We start from the raw sequence: 12,744 nt of genomic DNA on the forward strand, positions 1-12,744 counted from the left end.
TGGTGTATGTTTGTCTCTGGCCATGCAGTTACAGAATAGGGCAGGTGGTACATTTATATATGCCTTTGATTTCTCAGAAGTTGGTGAGCTTTCCTAAGTGGAGAATTTTAGAGCTAGATAGGATTGTTGTGGGAGAGGGGGCAGGGAATGGAGAGTTGATTCTTCACTCTTCTGTGGTGCAGTCGAATTTATATGTAGCTGGAACTGATTTTCCGAGGGATTATGATGGCGTTGAGCTTAGAAGACTGGTTGGGTTTTAGCACTTCAGAATTGGATCCCTTGCCGGAACTCTTGCTACGAGGGAGTGGACTTGTATTTGGTACGGAGACCACCCCCCGCAAAAAAATCACGGTGCTGAAGGTCCTGATTCTTTGATTTGGTGAGAACATGGGAAGGTAAAGTAAGATCAGATGTGTATGACAGATTTTTTTTAAGATAGAGGGTTAGCAAAAGACTGAAAGCAGCTCTGTTTGGCTTTCTTATTGATGGAATTGTGGTTTGTTTGGTTACAAATGAATCATTCTGATAAAAATATAAATTGCATGCATTCAGTATTTATTTTTGAAAAATATATGAAGCCATAGCCCAAGAAAATTCTTGAATTATACTCTCGTTTGAACTTTGGTGAAATAATAGCTATTTAGTTCCAATCTTTTGTGACTTTTATGTCTCATAAAATTTGATTAGCATATAATGAGAGACAGTTTAGTGAATAATCAGGTCATTGTCAAACTGTTCTTTTGTTGGTGACATATTCGTTGTAAAAGATAAAGAATGTAATGTCCAGATACTGTAAAATGCTAAAGTGGTGACTATAAATCAAACTTTTGAAAGTTTTAAAAGGAAACTATTGTTTTATTAAAATTATGTTTAAATGAAAGTATTGCTTTATTTAACCTTGAAATTATTTTTAAAATACTGCTTTAAGAATAGTAGTGCTAGATTTCCGAATTCTGGTGGAGTGGTTCTGTTTGTTTTTTAAGTTAAGCATCTAAGAATTATCTGGGGTGGAAATGGTATTTTTTGATTTCTTATAAGAATCAGTAAGAATTATCTGGGGTTGAAATACTATTTTTTTATTTCTTATACATACAGATAGAAATAGTCATTTGAGAATACCTGATTAAAAATGAATTAATTCTTTATATTATTTTGAATGTAAAGATATGGTCCAGATTTGTATATCGTTATTCTGCCCACATTGTGATATGCTCTTCACTAGTTTTTTTTTTTCAAATTGAAAAGTAATGCATGTACATGAATAATAACAATATTTTAGGTAACAGTAAACGTTATAGAATGCATAGTAAGCCTCCCTCCCACATAGAGCCGGCATAGTCTCTTATTCAGGGGCAGCAACTTCAGCAGTTTCACGGTACAATCTGATGACTAAAACATATTTCTTGTCAGAATAGCATTGTCTTTAAATATTTGTTCTGTATAAACATTTTAATGCTGTTCCATATAAATATTTATTATACTGTTCTTTTTGTTTTTTTTTTGTTTTTTTTTTTTTTTTTGAGACGGAGTCTGGCTCTGTCGCCCAGGCTGGAGTGCAGTGGCCGGATCTCAGCTCACTGCAAGCTCCACCTCCCGGGTTCACGCCATTCTCCTGCCTCAGCCTCCCGAGTAGTTGGGACTACAGGCGCCCGCCACCGCGCCCGGCTAGTTTTTTGTATTTTTTAGTAGAGACGGGGTTTCACCCTGTTAGCCAGGATGGTCTCGATCTCCTGGCCTCGTGATCCGCCCGTCTCGGCCTCCCAAAGTGCTGGGATTACAGGCTTGAGCCACCGCGCCCGGCCTGTTCTTTTTGTTTTATGTTTATTTAAATGCTTTTGGGAATATTAATTTTTTTTAGTAGAGTGGGATATGATTTGTAGTTACAGGATTGTAATTGTGTCTTATAAAAACTATAATACAGTACATGTGCATTTTTATTATGGTATATAATAGTGGTATTATTAGTGGTATTGCCAGGCTGGCTGATAGAAGGTGGTGAAGTCTGTAATGTTGTAGATTAGTTTTTCAGTGGAAGGTAAGTGTAGCCTCTTTGCATGGAGCATTACAAGTGTGTATTCTTGTTAGAAGACAGACCTCATGCCAGATATAAAAATCCTTTCCAGGTTTGGGATTGGAAAACAAAAGTAACACGGAGCTTTGTAATAATTACGGGGAAAAGTATTTTCTGATAGGTATTAAATACTAACTCATAAATCTCCCATGCTCTTGGCCACATATAAGGAATTATAATCTTAAAAATATTCTGGTTACGAACATTTGAAGAAAATTGGCCACAGAATTGGGCACCAGGGACAGTGTGCTGAAAAACAGACCATGATTAGGAGAGGCTAGACCAAGATTTTAAAAAATCAGATTTCAGGGTTATTTTGAATCTGATGTTACATGAGCCATTGCAGTGAATTCCATTTTATATCTGGAAAAAGTCCTTTTTAAAACTCATGTCCATTTTCCCTTAATGTAAATAATTGATATCCAGAAGTATTAATAGAGTATATGCTTTCTATAATTTATAAAAAGGTAGAGGAGAGAATTATACGAGAATTTTGGTTTAGGTTTAATAGTTTCCTTTTGTAAGATTTCTTCCTGTATTTTCTTACTGATACTTCTGTAAGATTTATTGAATCTTTAGGTTATCATCTCCCTCTTACTAAAACACACTGTTACCCCCCTTTGCTGTGTTATACCTGGAAGGCATAATTAGAATGTGAGAGATTCTCCTCATTTACTTGGAATAGAGTTTTTCATATATCCAGAAGTAGCAAAATTTATGAATACGATTCCCTTCGTTTCTGCCACCTGTGTTTGTCCTCTGTACTTGAACTGTCTGCAGCTCTTGAAGGGAGGTTTGGGCTTTCATTCTCTTGCAGTTACAGTACCTGAAGTATTTGCCTTCTTACTCTCAGGGATCATACATCTGCTAACTACTAACATGGTAAATGGTCAGGTTTGAGGCCAACCATTTTGTTATGGTTATGTGAACCCATTTATCTGTTTCATATCCTAACTAATTTAAAAATAAAATCATAACACCTTTTATAAGCATATGAAATATTACAAAATCATTACTTTCCTAGTTGAAAATGTTACATATGTATATTTCGTTTGTTAGATTTGGCATATTGAAAATAAAGAGAAGTAAAACTAGGAAAGAGTAAGTGAAATGTATTTAAATTTTTATGAAGTATGAAGAATTGGCCAGGTGTGCTGGCTGATGCCTATAATCCTTGCACTTTGGGAGGATGAGCCAGGAGGATCGCTTGAGCTCAGGAGTTCAAGACCTCCCTGGGCAACATAGTGAGATGCTGTCTCATTTTTAAACACACACACACACACACACACAAAAAAAAAAACACAAATAATTGATTGCCTTACTCAGAAGATTTATTTCATGTACTAAAGCCTTTGCCATCCCATTATTGTGGAAACTTTCAAAGATATACAATAGTAGAGAGAATACCCAGCTTTAAACAGCCAGTCTTGTTTCATCTGTGCTCTGCCATCCCCAGACTATTTTGAAGCAAATCCTAGGTGTCCGATAAATCAGTATATTGTAGTATTGGTTGAAGAACACAGCGTTGGTCTTAGACCACGATCGGTGCCTCGTAAGAAAATGGGCTCACTGTCTGTTGATAGCTCTTAGTGTTCACGGGCTGATTGTTTTCCCCTCTTTTTAAAATCAGGCTTCTTTCTTTTGGCTTTTTTGGCCTTCACCTCTTTCCCTGTACCTCCACAAGGGGGCAGATAAAGGAAGAGAGAAGGGAAGTTTAAATGAACCAGATTTGAGTTTCACTTTTGTTAACCAGTCGGAGAGAGTTGCAGAGGATTTTGGGGGTGACTTTTCAGAAACAAGCAGTGACTTTTCTTCTTGAAACAACTCATAGTGCCCCCCTTGCTCTTCAGAGACCAAATAGAACTAGCTATTTTAAAGGGGGTTAACAAATAATCTTAAAAAAAAAAAAAAAAGGTTTCCAGAGCATTATTACAGCCTTTAATTTTCTCTGTGAATAATAATTTTTCTGTAAAAATAACGATTTAGACTTTACTCAAAATATAGTATTTGAATTTCTATCTACTTTTTTCAGACGATAGCTCTGGGTGATTGTCATTAAGATTTCTCACTGAGTTGCATAGTCGAAGTATTTTAGCTGGACATTTGATTACCAATGGAAGGGGCATAACCACTGTTTTTTGTTTGTTTGTTTGTTTGTTTTGAGACAGAGCCTCTCCCTGTCACCCAGGCTGGAGTGCAGTGGTGTGGTCACGGCTCACTGCAACCTCCGCCTCCCATGTTCAAGTGATTCTCCTGCCTCAGCCTCCCAAGTAGCTGGGATTACAGGTGCATGCCACCACGCCCAGCTAATTTTTGTATTTTCAGTAGAGTTGGGTTTCACTGTGTTGGCCAGGCTGGTCTCGAACTCCTGACCTCAGGTGATCTGCCCGCCTCAGCCCTCCAAAGTGCGGAGATTACAAGCGTGAGCCACCATGACCGGCCAAGTTTTCTCATTTCTTAAAAGCCTCAGTTACTGTGGCGGTATCAATAAATAGTATTCATAAAAACCTACAAATATATATGATGGTTGCTTTATTTATGGTAAAACAGTATTCTGTTTGAAGCATGTTTGAAATTGAATGCCTGAACACCATATAAATTGCTTTTTAGTCTGTGGGAATTTTAAATAAGCATCTATGAAGTTTTTTGTTGGATTATTTCTTTGTCTTGATGTTTAGATACTATGACCTGTGGGAGTTGTTTTTCTTTGATGTTATATGTGTTTACTCTTTTTGTTCTTTTGTTTTCCCAGTGAATATATTTCTTTTGGAAAAATGCTATTTTTCTAAGTAGACAATGTGAGACTCACATTTTGTATATGTGGTGTTAATTGTTGCAAGATATTGGGGGAAATGATGGGATAAACTTGCAGAAATTGATTCTTTTTGCATGAATTTTGGCATATGCTTTGCAATAAGAGTATTTCCTTCTGTTGCCACTATTAAATTCTCTGGTTCTCAAAGTTTCTGTATGCCTACAGCATGACACATAATTACAATGAAAGCATTACCTTACATTCCTGTAACATTCTTTTTTCCCCCAGGCACTTAATGCCTTTTATTCCTTAGCTTCATGCATGAATTATGTAGCATATGTGAAGAGGCTTAAACTGTTACCATTACAAATTCTTTCTAGATGGCTCCTGTTATATTTAGGATACACTTATACTTTAGACAAAGTAAGAATGTTATTGTTGTTGACCTTGACACCAAATAACTGGGCAGACATTATATAGCTATGTTTGAATCCTCGCAAAATGTGCTGTTGAAGCCAACAGAGTCCTGGCGGGAGACTCTTCTGGACAGCAGAGTTATGGAGCTTTTCTTCACAGTAAGTTGCAGTCTTCCTCTCTGGTAGCAAGAGCCATAGAAGAGAGGAAATGCCTTGGCGTGTTTCTTAAGTCAAACAAAACAGATTGCTTTTCTCCCCTAAAGTCTTCTCATCAATATAGCTGCTTAAATAGAAATTATTTTAAAAGTTTCTTGCTAATTTATAAAAATGTCACATAGTTATGAAGGGCTTAGTATCCTAGAGCAGAAGTTCTCAAACTTTTAATTTTAGGACCCCTCTATACTCTTAAAAATTATTGAGAACTCCAAAGAACTTTTCTTTATATAGGCTATGTTTATCCTATTAAAAATTCAAACAAAACTTTACAAAATAATGTGTTAAAAAGTAACAATAAGAAACGATTACATATTAACATAAGTAACATTTTAATTAACTGTATTTTTGAAAACAAAGCAAGTTTAATGAGAAGAATAGCATTGTTTTGCATTTTTGTAAATCTGTAATATCAGACTTAATCCACTTTTAACCCGTGTGACAGTGAGAATGGGAAACGCAGCTGCTGTCTTCATGTTATATGCAAATAGTTTTTACCTGTGTGACAGACAGTGGGAGATGCAGATACTGTCTTCATAGGATTATGCAGTCGTTTCTTGTCACAGGCAACCTGACAGGCTTTTAAAAAGCTTCAGGGATCCCTGGACCACAGTTTGAGAACTGCTATTCTGGAGTGTAGGTTTTATACTTCTTATATTTATGAGCCATTAGTGAAGTTGGTATTATTGAATAGCAGTTTATCTCATGTATAACTTTAGACAGTCCTCTTTATTATTGGCTAAATACCAAGATGTAAGCAGTATGTTCCCACATTGACCAATGTGTATCCTAATAGAGCAGTCAAAAGCTGGACAAACAATTTGTGTGTGTGCATTTATGTGTTGGATGCTAATTTGCAGTTATAGGTTGAATATACAAGTTAGTTAGATATAATGATAAGGACAAAAGCCCAATTAAAAGTAGAAAAGCTATTTTGCTTAATCCCAATTGTTAATTTTAGTGTCTTTTCATTTGTTTTAAAAATATAGATGAGCCCTTCAACTGCCTTTTTCTGATTGAACCATTTAAAATAAAGTAGTTACGTGGTATGTATTTTAAGATATCTAGAACAAGGTTATCCATGGGTATATATAAAAGATATTTTCTATAGAAATATTCAGACTGAGCATTAAATCACCTTGTGGTTTCTTTTTAAAATCAGACAAATGATGGCTGAAACCACTGTCAAGATCAAAGGGATAATTGTAACTAAATTTTGAAATTCCGTGGCCTGCTTCATCTGACAGGAATTGTTTTGATACGAATCCAAGTCCAAGTCTTTGTATTATGCACTTGACTGAAAGTCGATTCCACTCCAGCAGTTTTTGAAAAGGTGAAAAACTTGCTGGCAGTACTGGAAACAGCTCTACCAAATCTGAACAGCTGTCTAGACAAACCAGACAGCTGCTCCTGTCAGCTGTGAACAACCACATGCAAATAACTTTTGAATTTGAAAGTTAACCCTTTTTTGCTTTATTTGAACAATTTTTGGGTTTGTAGCTATTTTCACTTAAGCAGTTTATGAACAAGTTTGTTACTTGTTTTAAAAATGAGAATGGCTAATCTTTTTATTTAATTCTGGTTAAATTTAATTTTAGTTATATGAATTTATTGCCTAATTTAAAGTACTTTTCCACTGGATATCATTTGTGCTAGATTTGGATTATCAGTATACTGTTGCATAAGAGCAAGACTTTAAATATGTTAATCTTAAGACTTTAAATATGTTGGAATACTTTGGGTTGCATTCTGCCCTACTGAAGTTTACAAACTTCTTGATTTTTTTTCCTTCCATAAGGTCTTGGGAAAAAAAACCCACTTTCATTGTGTTTTCTTCCTACCTTTTTGACCAGAGTCGTCTTGATCTCGCTTATAGTCTCTTCCTTCTTTGCTCATCCCATAAATATTGGCATTCCTATCTTAATTCTCAACGTTGCTGACTCTGTACACTTTCTTGTGGCTCTATTTGACACGTAGGACTTCAGGCATTGGTTCCCAGATGACTCCTCCATCTATATTCAGCACAGCCTGCTCCAGAGTTTCAGAGCCTTATAATCCAAGTGCTTACTGGATGTTTTAATTTGGATGGCCCACAGACATCTCAGATTTAACATGTTCCAGTAGAATTCGTCATCTTCCTTACTTGCTTCTCCTTCCTTGTATTCCTTTTTTTGATGCATAGCCTTGCCGTTCACCTCACTGGGCGTCCTGCTGGTCTTTGCTTTCCCTTATCCCTCTGTCCTTTTCCCATATTCAGGTGGTGATTCAGCTTTCCGTTTTATAATATAGTTTATAGTGAAATACATGTTCAGATATGGAGGAACTCTTTTGTAATGATGATATTGGAAGAAAGGCAAGAATTTATATTGTATAAAAATTAAGCATTTATTAATAGTTTTATGTGGTTTATATTTCAGGTAACATAAATTAAGTTTGAACAGCATACACTGTCTCAAAAGACAGTTATTTATTTTAACTTTTTAGTTATTTCATTAGCTATTTCATTGCGGGTATTCTTTCTTTTGATTGCTCGCTTCGAGACCATAATGAACATTTAAGATTGTGAGATGGAATTTTTTTTTTTGTTCTTTTGAGGCGGAGTCTTGCTTTGTCTCCCAGGCTGGAGTGCAGTGGCGTGATCTTGGCTCACGGCAAGCTGCACCTCCTGGGATCACGCCATTCTCCTGCCTCAGCTTCCCAAGTAGCTGGGACTGTAGGCTCCCACCACCACACCCGGCTAATTTTTTTTTTTTTAATTTTTGTATTTTTTATTAGAGATGGGGTTTCAACTTGTTAGCCAGGATGATCTCGATCTCCTGACCTTGTGATCCGCCTGTCTCAGCCTCCCAAAGTGTTGGGATTACAGGCGTGAGCCACCACGCCCAGTCCAGATGGATTCTTATTGTCCCAGATTACATTGTGTCTGTTGACAGAATGTCTCCCTGGATAGCATGCTTAAATGCTGATTAGCTTCTAAGGCATCGTGATAAAAATTTAATTACATATTTCAGATAAAGAATTTATAAGAGTGAGTTGTGTTCAGAAGTTTGTGAACTAGACAGTGTGCATATATGAATTTGTCTATTGTACTTGGAATTTACTATATAAAACTTAAAATACATTAGAATATAGTTTGAAAAATATTTGTATTCTAGACCAAGAATTTGCAGACATTTTTTGTATAGGGCCGGATAGTAAACACTTTAGGCTCTGCAGGTCATATGTTCATATTCAACACTGCCATTGTAGTACAGAAGCAGCTGTAAATGATATATAAATAAGCATGGTAGTGTTCCAGTAAAGCTTTTTGATGGTCATTAAAATGAATTTTGGCTGGGCGTGATGGCTCACGCCTGTAATCCCAGCATTTTGGGAGGCCAAGGCGGGCAGATCACCTGAGGTCAGGAGTTTGAGACCAGCCTGGCCAACTTGGTGAAACCCCGTCTCTACTAAAAATACAAAAATTAGCCAGGCATGGTGGCAGGCGCCTGTAATCCCAGCTACTCAGGAGACTGAGGCAGGAGAATCGCTTGAACCGGGGAGGCGGAGGTTGCAGAGAGCCAAGATTGCACCATTGCATTCCGTCCAGCCTGGGCAACAAGTGAAACTCTGTTTCAGGAAAAACAAAAAAAAAAGAATTCTGTATAATTTCCACAGGTCACAAAATCACAAAATATTATTTTTGTTGGTTTTCCCCCAACCATACAAAAATGGAGGAAAAAAACCCAACAACAACCATTCTTAGCTCACAGCCATATAAAAACAGGCGTGGGCCAAATTTGGCTTATGGACTGTGGTTTGTTCTAGTCCAAAGAGTATAGCGTATTTTAAGCATGTCAGTAGATCAGTTAGCTTTGTAATGTTAGAGATTATTTAGTATTTTAAATTTCATTACTAGAACCTTAAGAAGTTCAGGGATTAGGGATTAATGGTCTCAGTGAACAAGGATTTACTGAGTTTTCATTGTGGCTCAGCATATACCAGTGAGTACTTAAATGTTCTGATCGCAAGTAATTGAGAAACAATTTGCCTAGTCAAAGTGAATATAACCGAAAACTATGAGTTCGGTGTCACACATTTACAAAAGAGAGAGAACTTTGTGTGGGAAAGAAAAGGGCTAGAGTAGTTAAGTACCTCGGCAAGTACAAAATGGTACATCCAACAGTAAGTGTTGGATGGATTAAGATTAATAATGATCATATTTCTTCACTGAATTTTCCTTGGCTCTATTATGAAACCTTTAACATCTGAGAATATTAATACTATAAAACTAGGGAGCAGTATTTCAAGAGCATTTCCTTCATGTAGAACACTATTCCAGGTGTTTCATGTCCGTATTGTATCGTTGAAATAAAATTTAGGTGAGCTTTAAATGGATTTAAGTATAATTTACATTTTGTATTCAAAATCTTTTAGCATTTATTAATAGCAATGATGTAGGTTAAACTGAGATTCAAACAAATTGTAAGTGAACTGAGAATTAATAAAAGAGTGTGCTTATTATATTTCGGTTGAATGAATGCATGAATGTCTAGGGATTCAATGGTATATTGCTTTTCTAAGTGTGCAACTGTTTACTTCCACTAAAGCAGCATCTATATACTCTTGATTGAACTTGTCTGCTAACTTTAGCAAGAAGCTGTAGCTAGGCATAGTTAGCATAATACAGATGACTGTCGTTGTTGCTGTTTTTAGAAGAAGCAGTGTGTCTGACTGGCTGGCATCTGTTTCTCTCTTTGTCATAACATGCTGGAGACGGATCAATTTTCAAAATGTAGGTAGCCCTCAGTTAAAAATCAATTGATATGTTTAAAATAATGGCCTGTAAAGTGAACAACTTTCTAAATTTAGTTTAATTCAGGAATTAATTTTCTGGAAATAACCAGCTACAGTGAATTTTTCTCTTACCTCATTCGGCATGGTAGACACGTGACCCTTACAAATGAAGAATTTATATTTATGGATTAGTAATTCTTTCTAACAGGTACATCGAAAAATCAGAGAAGATTCAGATATGGCACAAGATTCTCTGCAGTGCCTTGCCCAGTTAGCTTCTCTTCATGGACCCATCTTCCCTGATGAAGGATCACAAGTTGATTATCTCGCACACTTCATTGAGGGATTACTGAATACTATCAATGGGTAGGTATACTTGCCCTTTGCAGCTGAAAAAGGAACTCTATGTTTTGTGTGTAACAGTAGAAGAAAAAAAAGAACTAGTTATTTTTCGCCATTATATTTTGAAGTAAAGTCATATGGGTAATTTGTAATTAATAAACAAAGACATACCTTTTAAAATGAATCAGTAACGATATTTGCTTGTTTGGAAATGAGCTATTATATTAATAATTTTTCTTTTACTGCCACGTAATAATACTCATTCCTTGGTTTTAGAATTGAAATAGAAGATTCTGAAGCTGTGGGCATCTCCAGCATTATCAGCAACCTGATAACCGTGTTCCCACGAAATGTGCTAACCGCCATTCCAAATGAGCTTTTCTCCTCCTTCGTTAACTGCCTCACACACCTCACTTGTTCTTTCGGGCGAAGTGCTGCATTGGAAGAAGTGGTGAGTGACTATTCTAAAGTAAATTGTGTCAGGTTTTCACAAAGACATTTGTGGTGCCTTTGGAACATTTCTCATGGAAAGTAATTATTTTGAGTGCTAGCTATTAAAATGACCATTTTGTTTAGGTGTGCAAATTATTTGGGAAACATGACCTTTAAAAATTTGTGGATGAAAATAGTTTTGTTGGTGATAGTAACTGGTCTTAAGCGTTTAATTTTGAGATACTTTAGTACCCAAATATAGGAGACAGAATGAAATGAGCTGTGGTTTGTTCAACACAATTTTTCACATAAAAATTACGTTGAAAGCTCATTCTAACAGCAAAAACATTGTTTACAGGGTGCTACTGTGGTATGGTGTAGTTATGTGTGATTTTATTTTATTTTTTGAGAATTTTTTACTTTGGACTTATTTGGCAATTATGTAAACATAATTTGGTTCAAATCATTGTAACCTTGCTTGTTTTCATTTGACTGTGCGCTCTAATTTTTTGGATGGTAATGCTTTAATAGTGTATCCTGGTAGAATTTAATTTACATTGAAATTAAGACCGATAATACTAAAGATGTTTTTTGGTATAAATTTTCAAATGTGTGTTTTCCATATTTTATATTTAAATTTAGAAAACATCTACTAAAACCCCTTGGCAACACAGCTGCTTTTGTAACGGTTACTGTGAATAGCTATATTAATCATGGAAAAAAATTGATTTCATTCCACAAAGTAGTGATTACATTGTTGAAACTAATTTTTCTTTTTATGAATCAAAATGTGAATCTTTTTGAAAAGCTGTAAAAGGAATGTAGATATTTTGTTAGAATTTCATGTTAAATTGTAAGTTGTTTTGGTTAGATTCTGCCAATGTGTATGTGAGTTTTTTGTATCCCTTCAGAGTTGTTCAGAGAATAGGGAACTCGAGATGATTATGTTTATGTAATCGGGCACTTTCATGATTTGATGAGGAAAGGATCCAGGTCAGACAAGTGTTTATGTGGTGGAGAAAATGTAGTAACAGAAGGGTAGAAGTTTAAAGGCATGATAGGTAGATTTGAATGTTTCAGAGGGATAATTTATGTTCTAAACTTAAAAATCCAGGGTAATTTTGAGTATTTACGCTTTACTCACACTTCTTTCAGATGATCACAGATTCTGAACTAGTCAGGTTTTATTTAACATGAATTCCTTGCACTTTCCCTCTCCCCCTTAGTTTATTTTCTCTTCTAAACCAGGTGGATTAAAGAGCATGTTGAGCCTATATTTAGAAACTAAGCTACCTTTTAGTTTCTGCTTGTGAGTTAAGCGTGTTCCTAAACATTTTAAAGAATTGCTGGAAGATATACGGCATCCTTGATTTGCAAATTTTAAGTACAGAATTTATTTATTTTGAGGTCACTGACATTTGACAATTTTTCCTTCAAGATTTGACATAGGAGTATTGAAATATAGAAAGCCTACATGCATTTGCAGAGAAGTATATGTGTATTGTGCTTATTTCAGGCATGCTCTAGTGATGAACCTGACGGGTTTCATTCAAGAAAAGTATTATTTATTTTCATTTATTTTACTCAATTTTTAATTGAGCTGTTTATGATATTTAAAAATTATTTTTAAAAATAATTGGTCCCCTATTGAAAAGGACAGAGGGATAAGTTTTGCATTAGTCATAGAAACCAGGTTGGGGATGTGTGGTGAAGTTGAGGGCTAACGGGGTGGCCCATGC

General features: G+C 35.7%; 1 protein-coding gene across 15 annotated transcripts in view; it reads left to right on the forward strand.

The window, feature by feature from the left end:
• The window catches only part of XPO4 (exportin 4), a 105,532-nt gene that overhangs the window by 52,359 nt on the left and 40,429 nt on the right, over window positions 1-12,744 (forward strand). For 9 of the 15 annotated variants that reach the window (XR_001486249.4, XR_012426706.1, XM_065532928.2 and 6 more), the window contains 3 exons: window positions 5,289-5,401; window positions 10,440-10,597; window positions 10,850-11,024. Coding sequence is in view for 12 of the 15 variants with exons in the window: in XM_065532928.2 (XP_065389000.1) it covers window positions 5,289-5,401; window positions 10,440-10,597; window positions 10,850-11,024 (446 nt within the window). In the remaining 3 variants the exon portion in view is untranslated. Of the gene's footprint in view, window position 1; window positions 396-5,288; window positions 5,402-10,024; window positions 10,230-10,439; window positions 10,598-10,849; window positions 11,025-12,744 lie in introns of those variants that run through there. The other 6 variants (XR_012426705.1, XM_074021630.1, XM_074021633.1 and 3 more) reach the window with 4 other exon arrangements.

Source organism: Macaca fascicularis, chromosome 17 (genome assembly GCF_037993035.2).
Source record: "Macaca fascicularis isolate 582-1 chromosome 17, T2T-MFA8v1.1".
Lineage (NCBI taxonomy): Eukaryota > Metazoa > Chordata > Mammalia > Primates > Cercopithecidae > Macaca > Macaca fascicularis.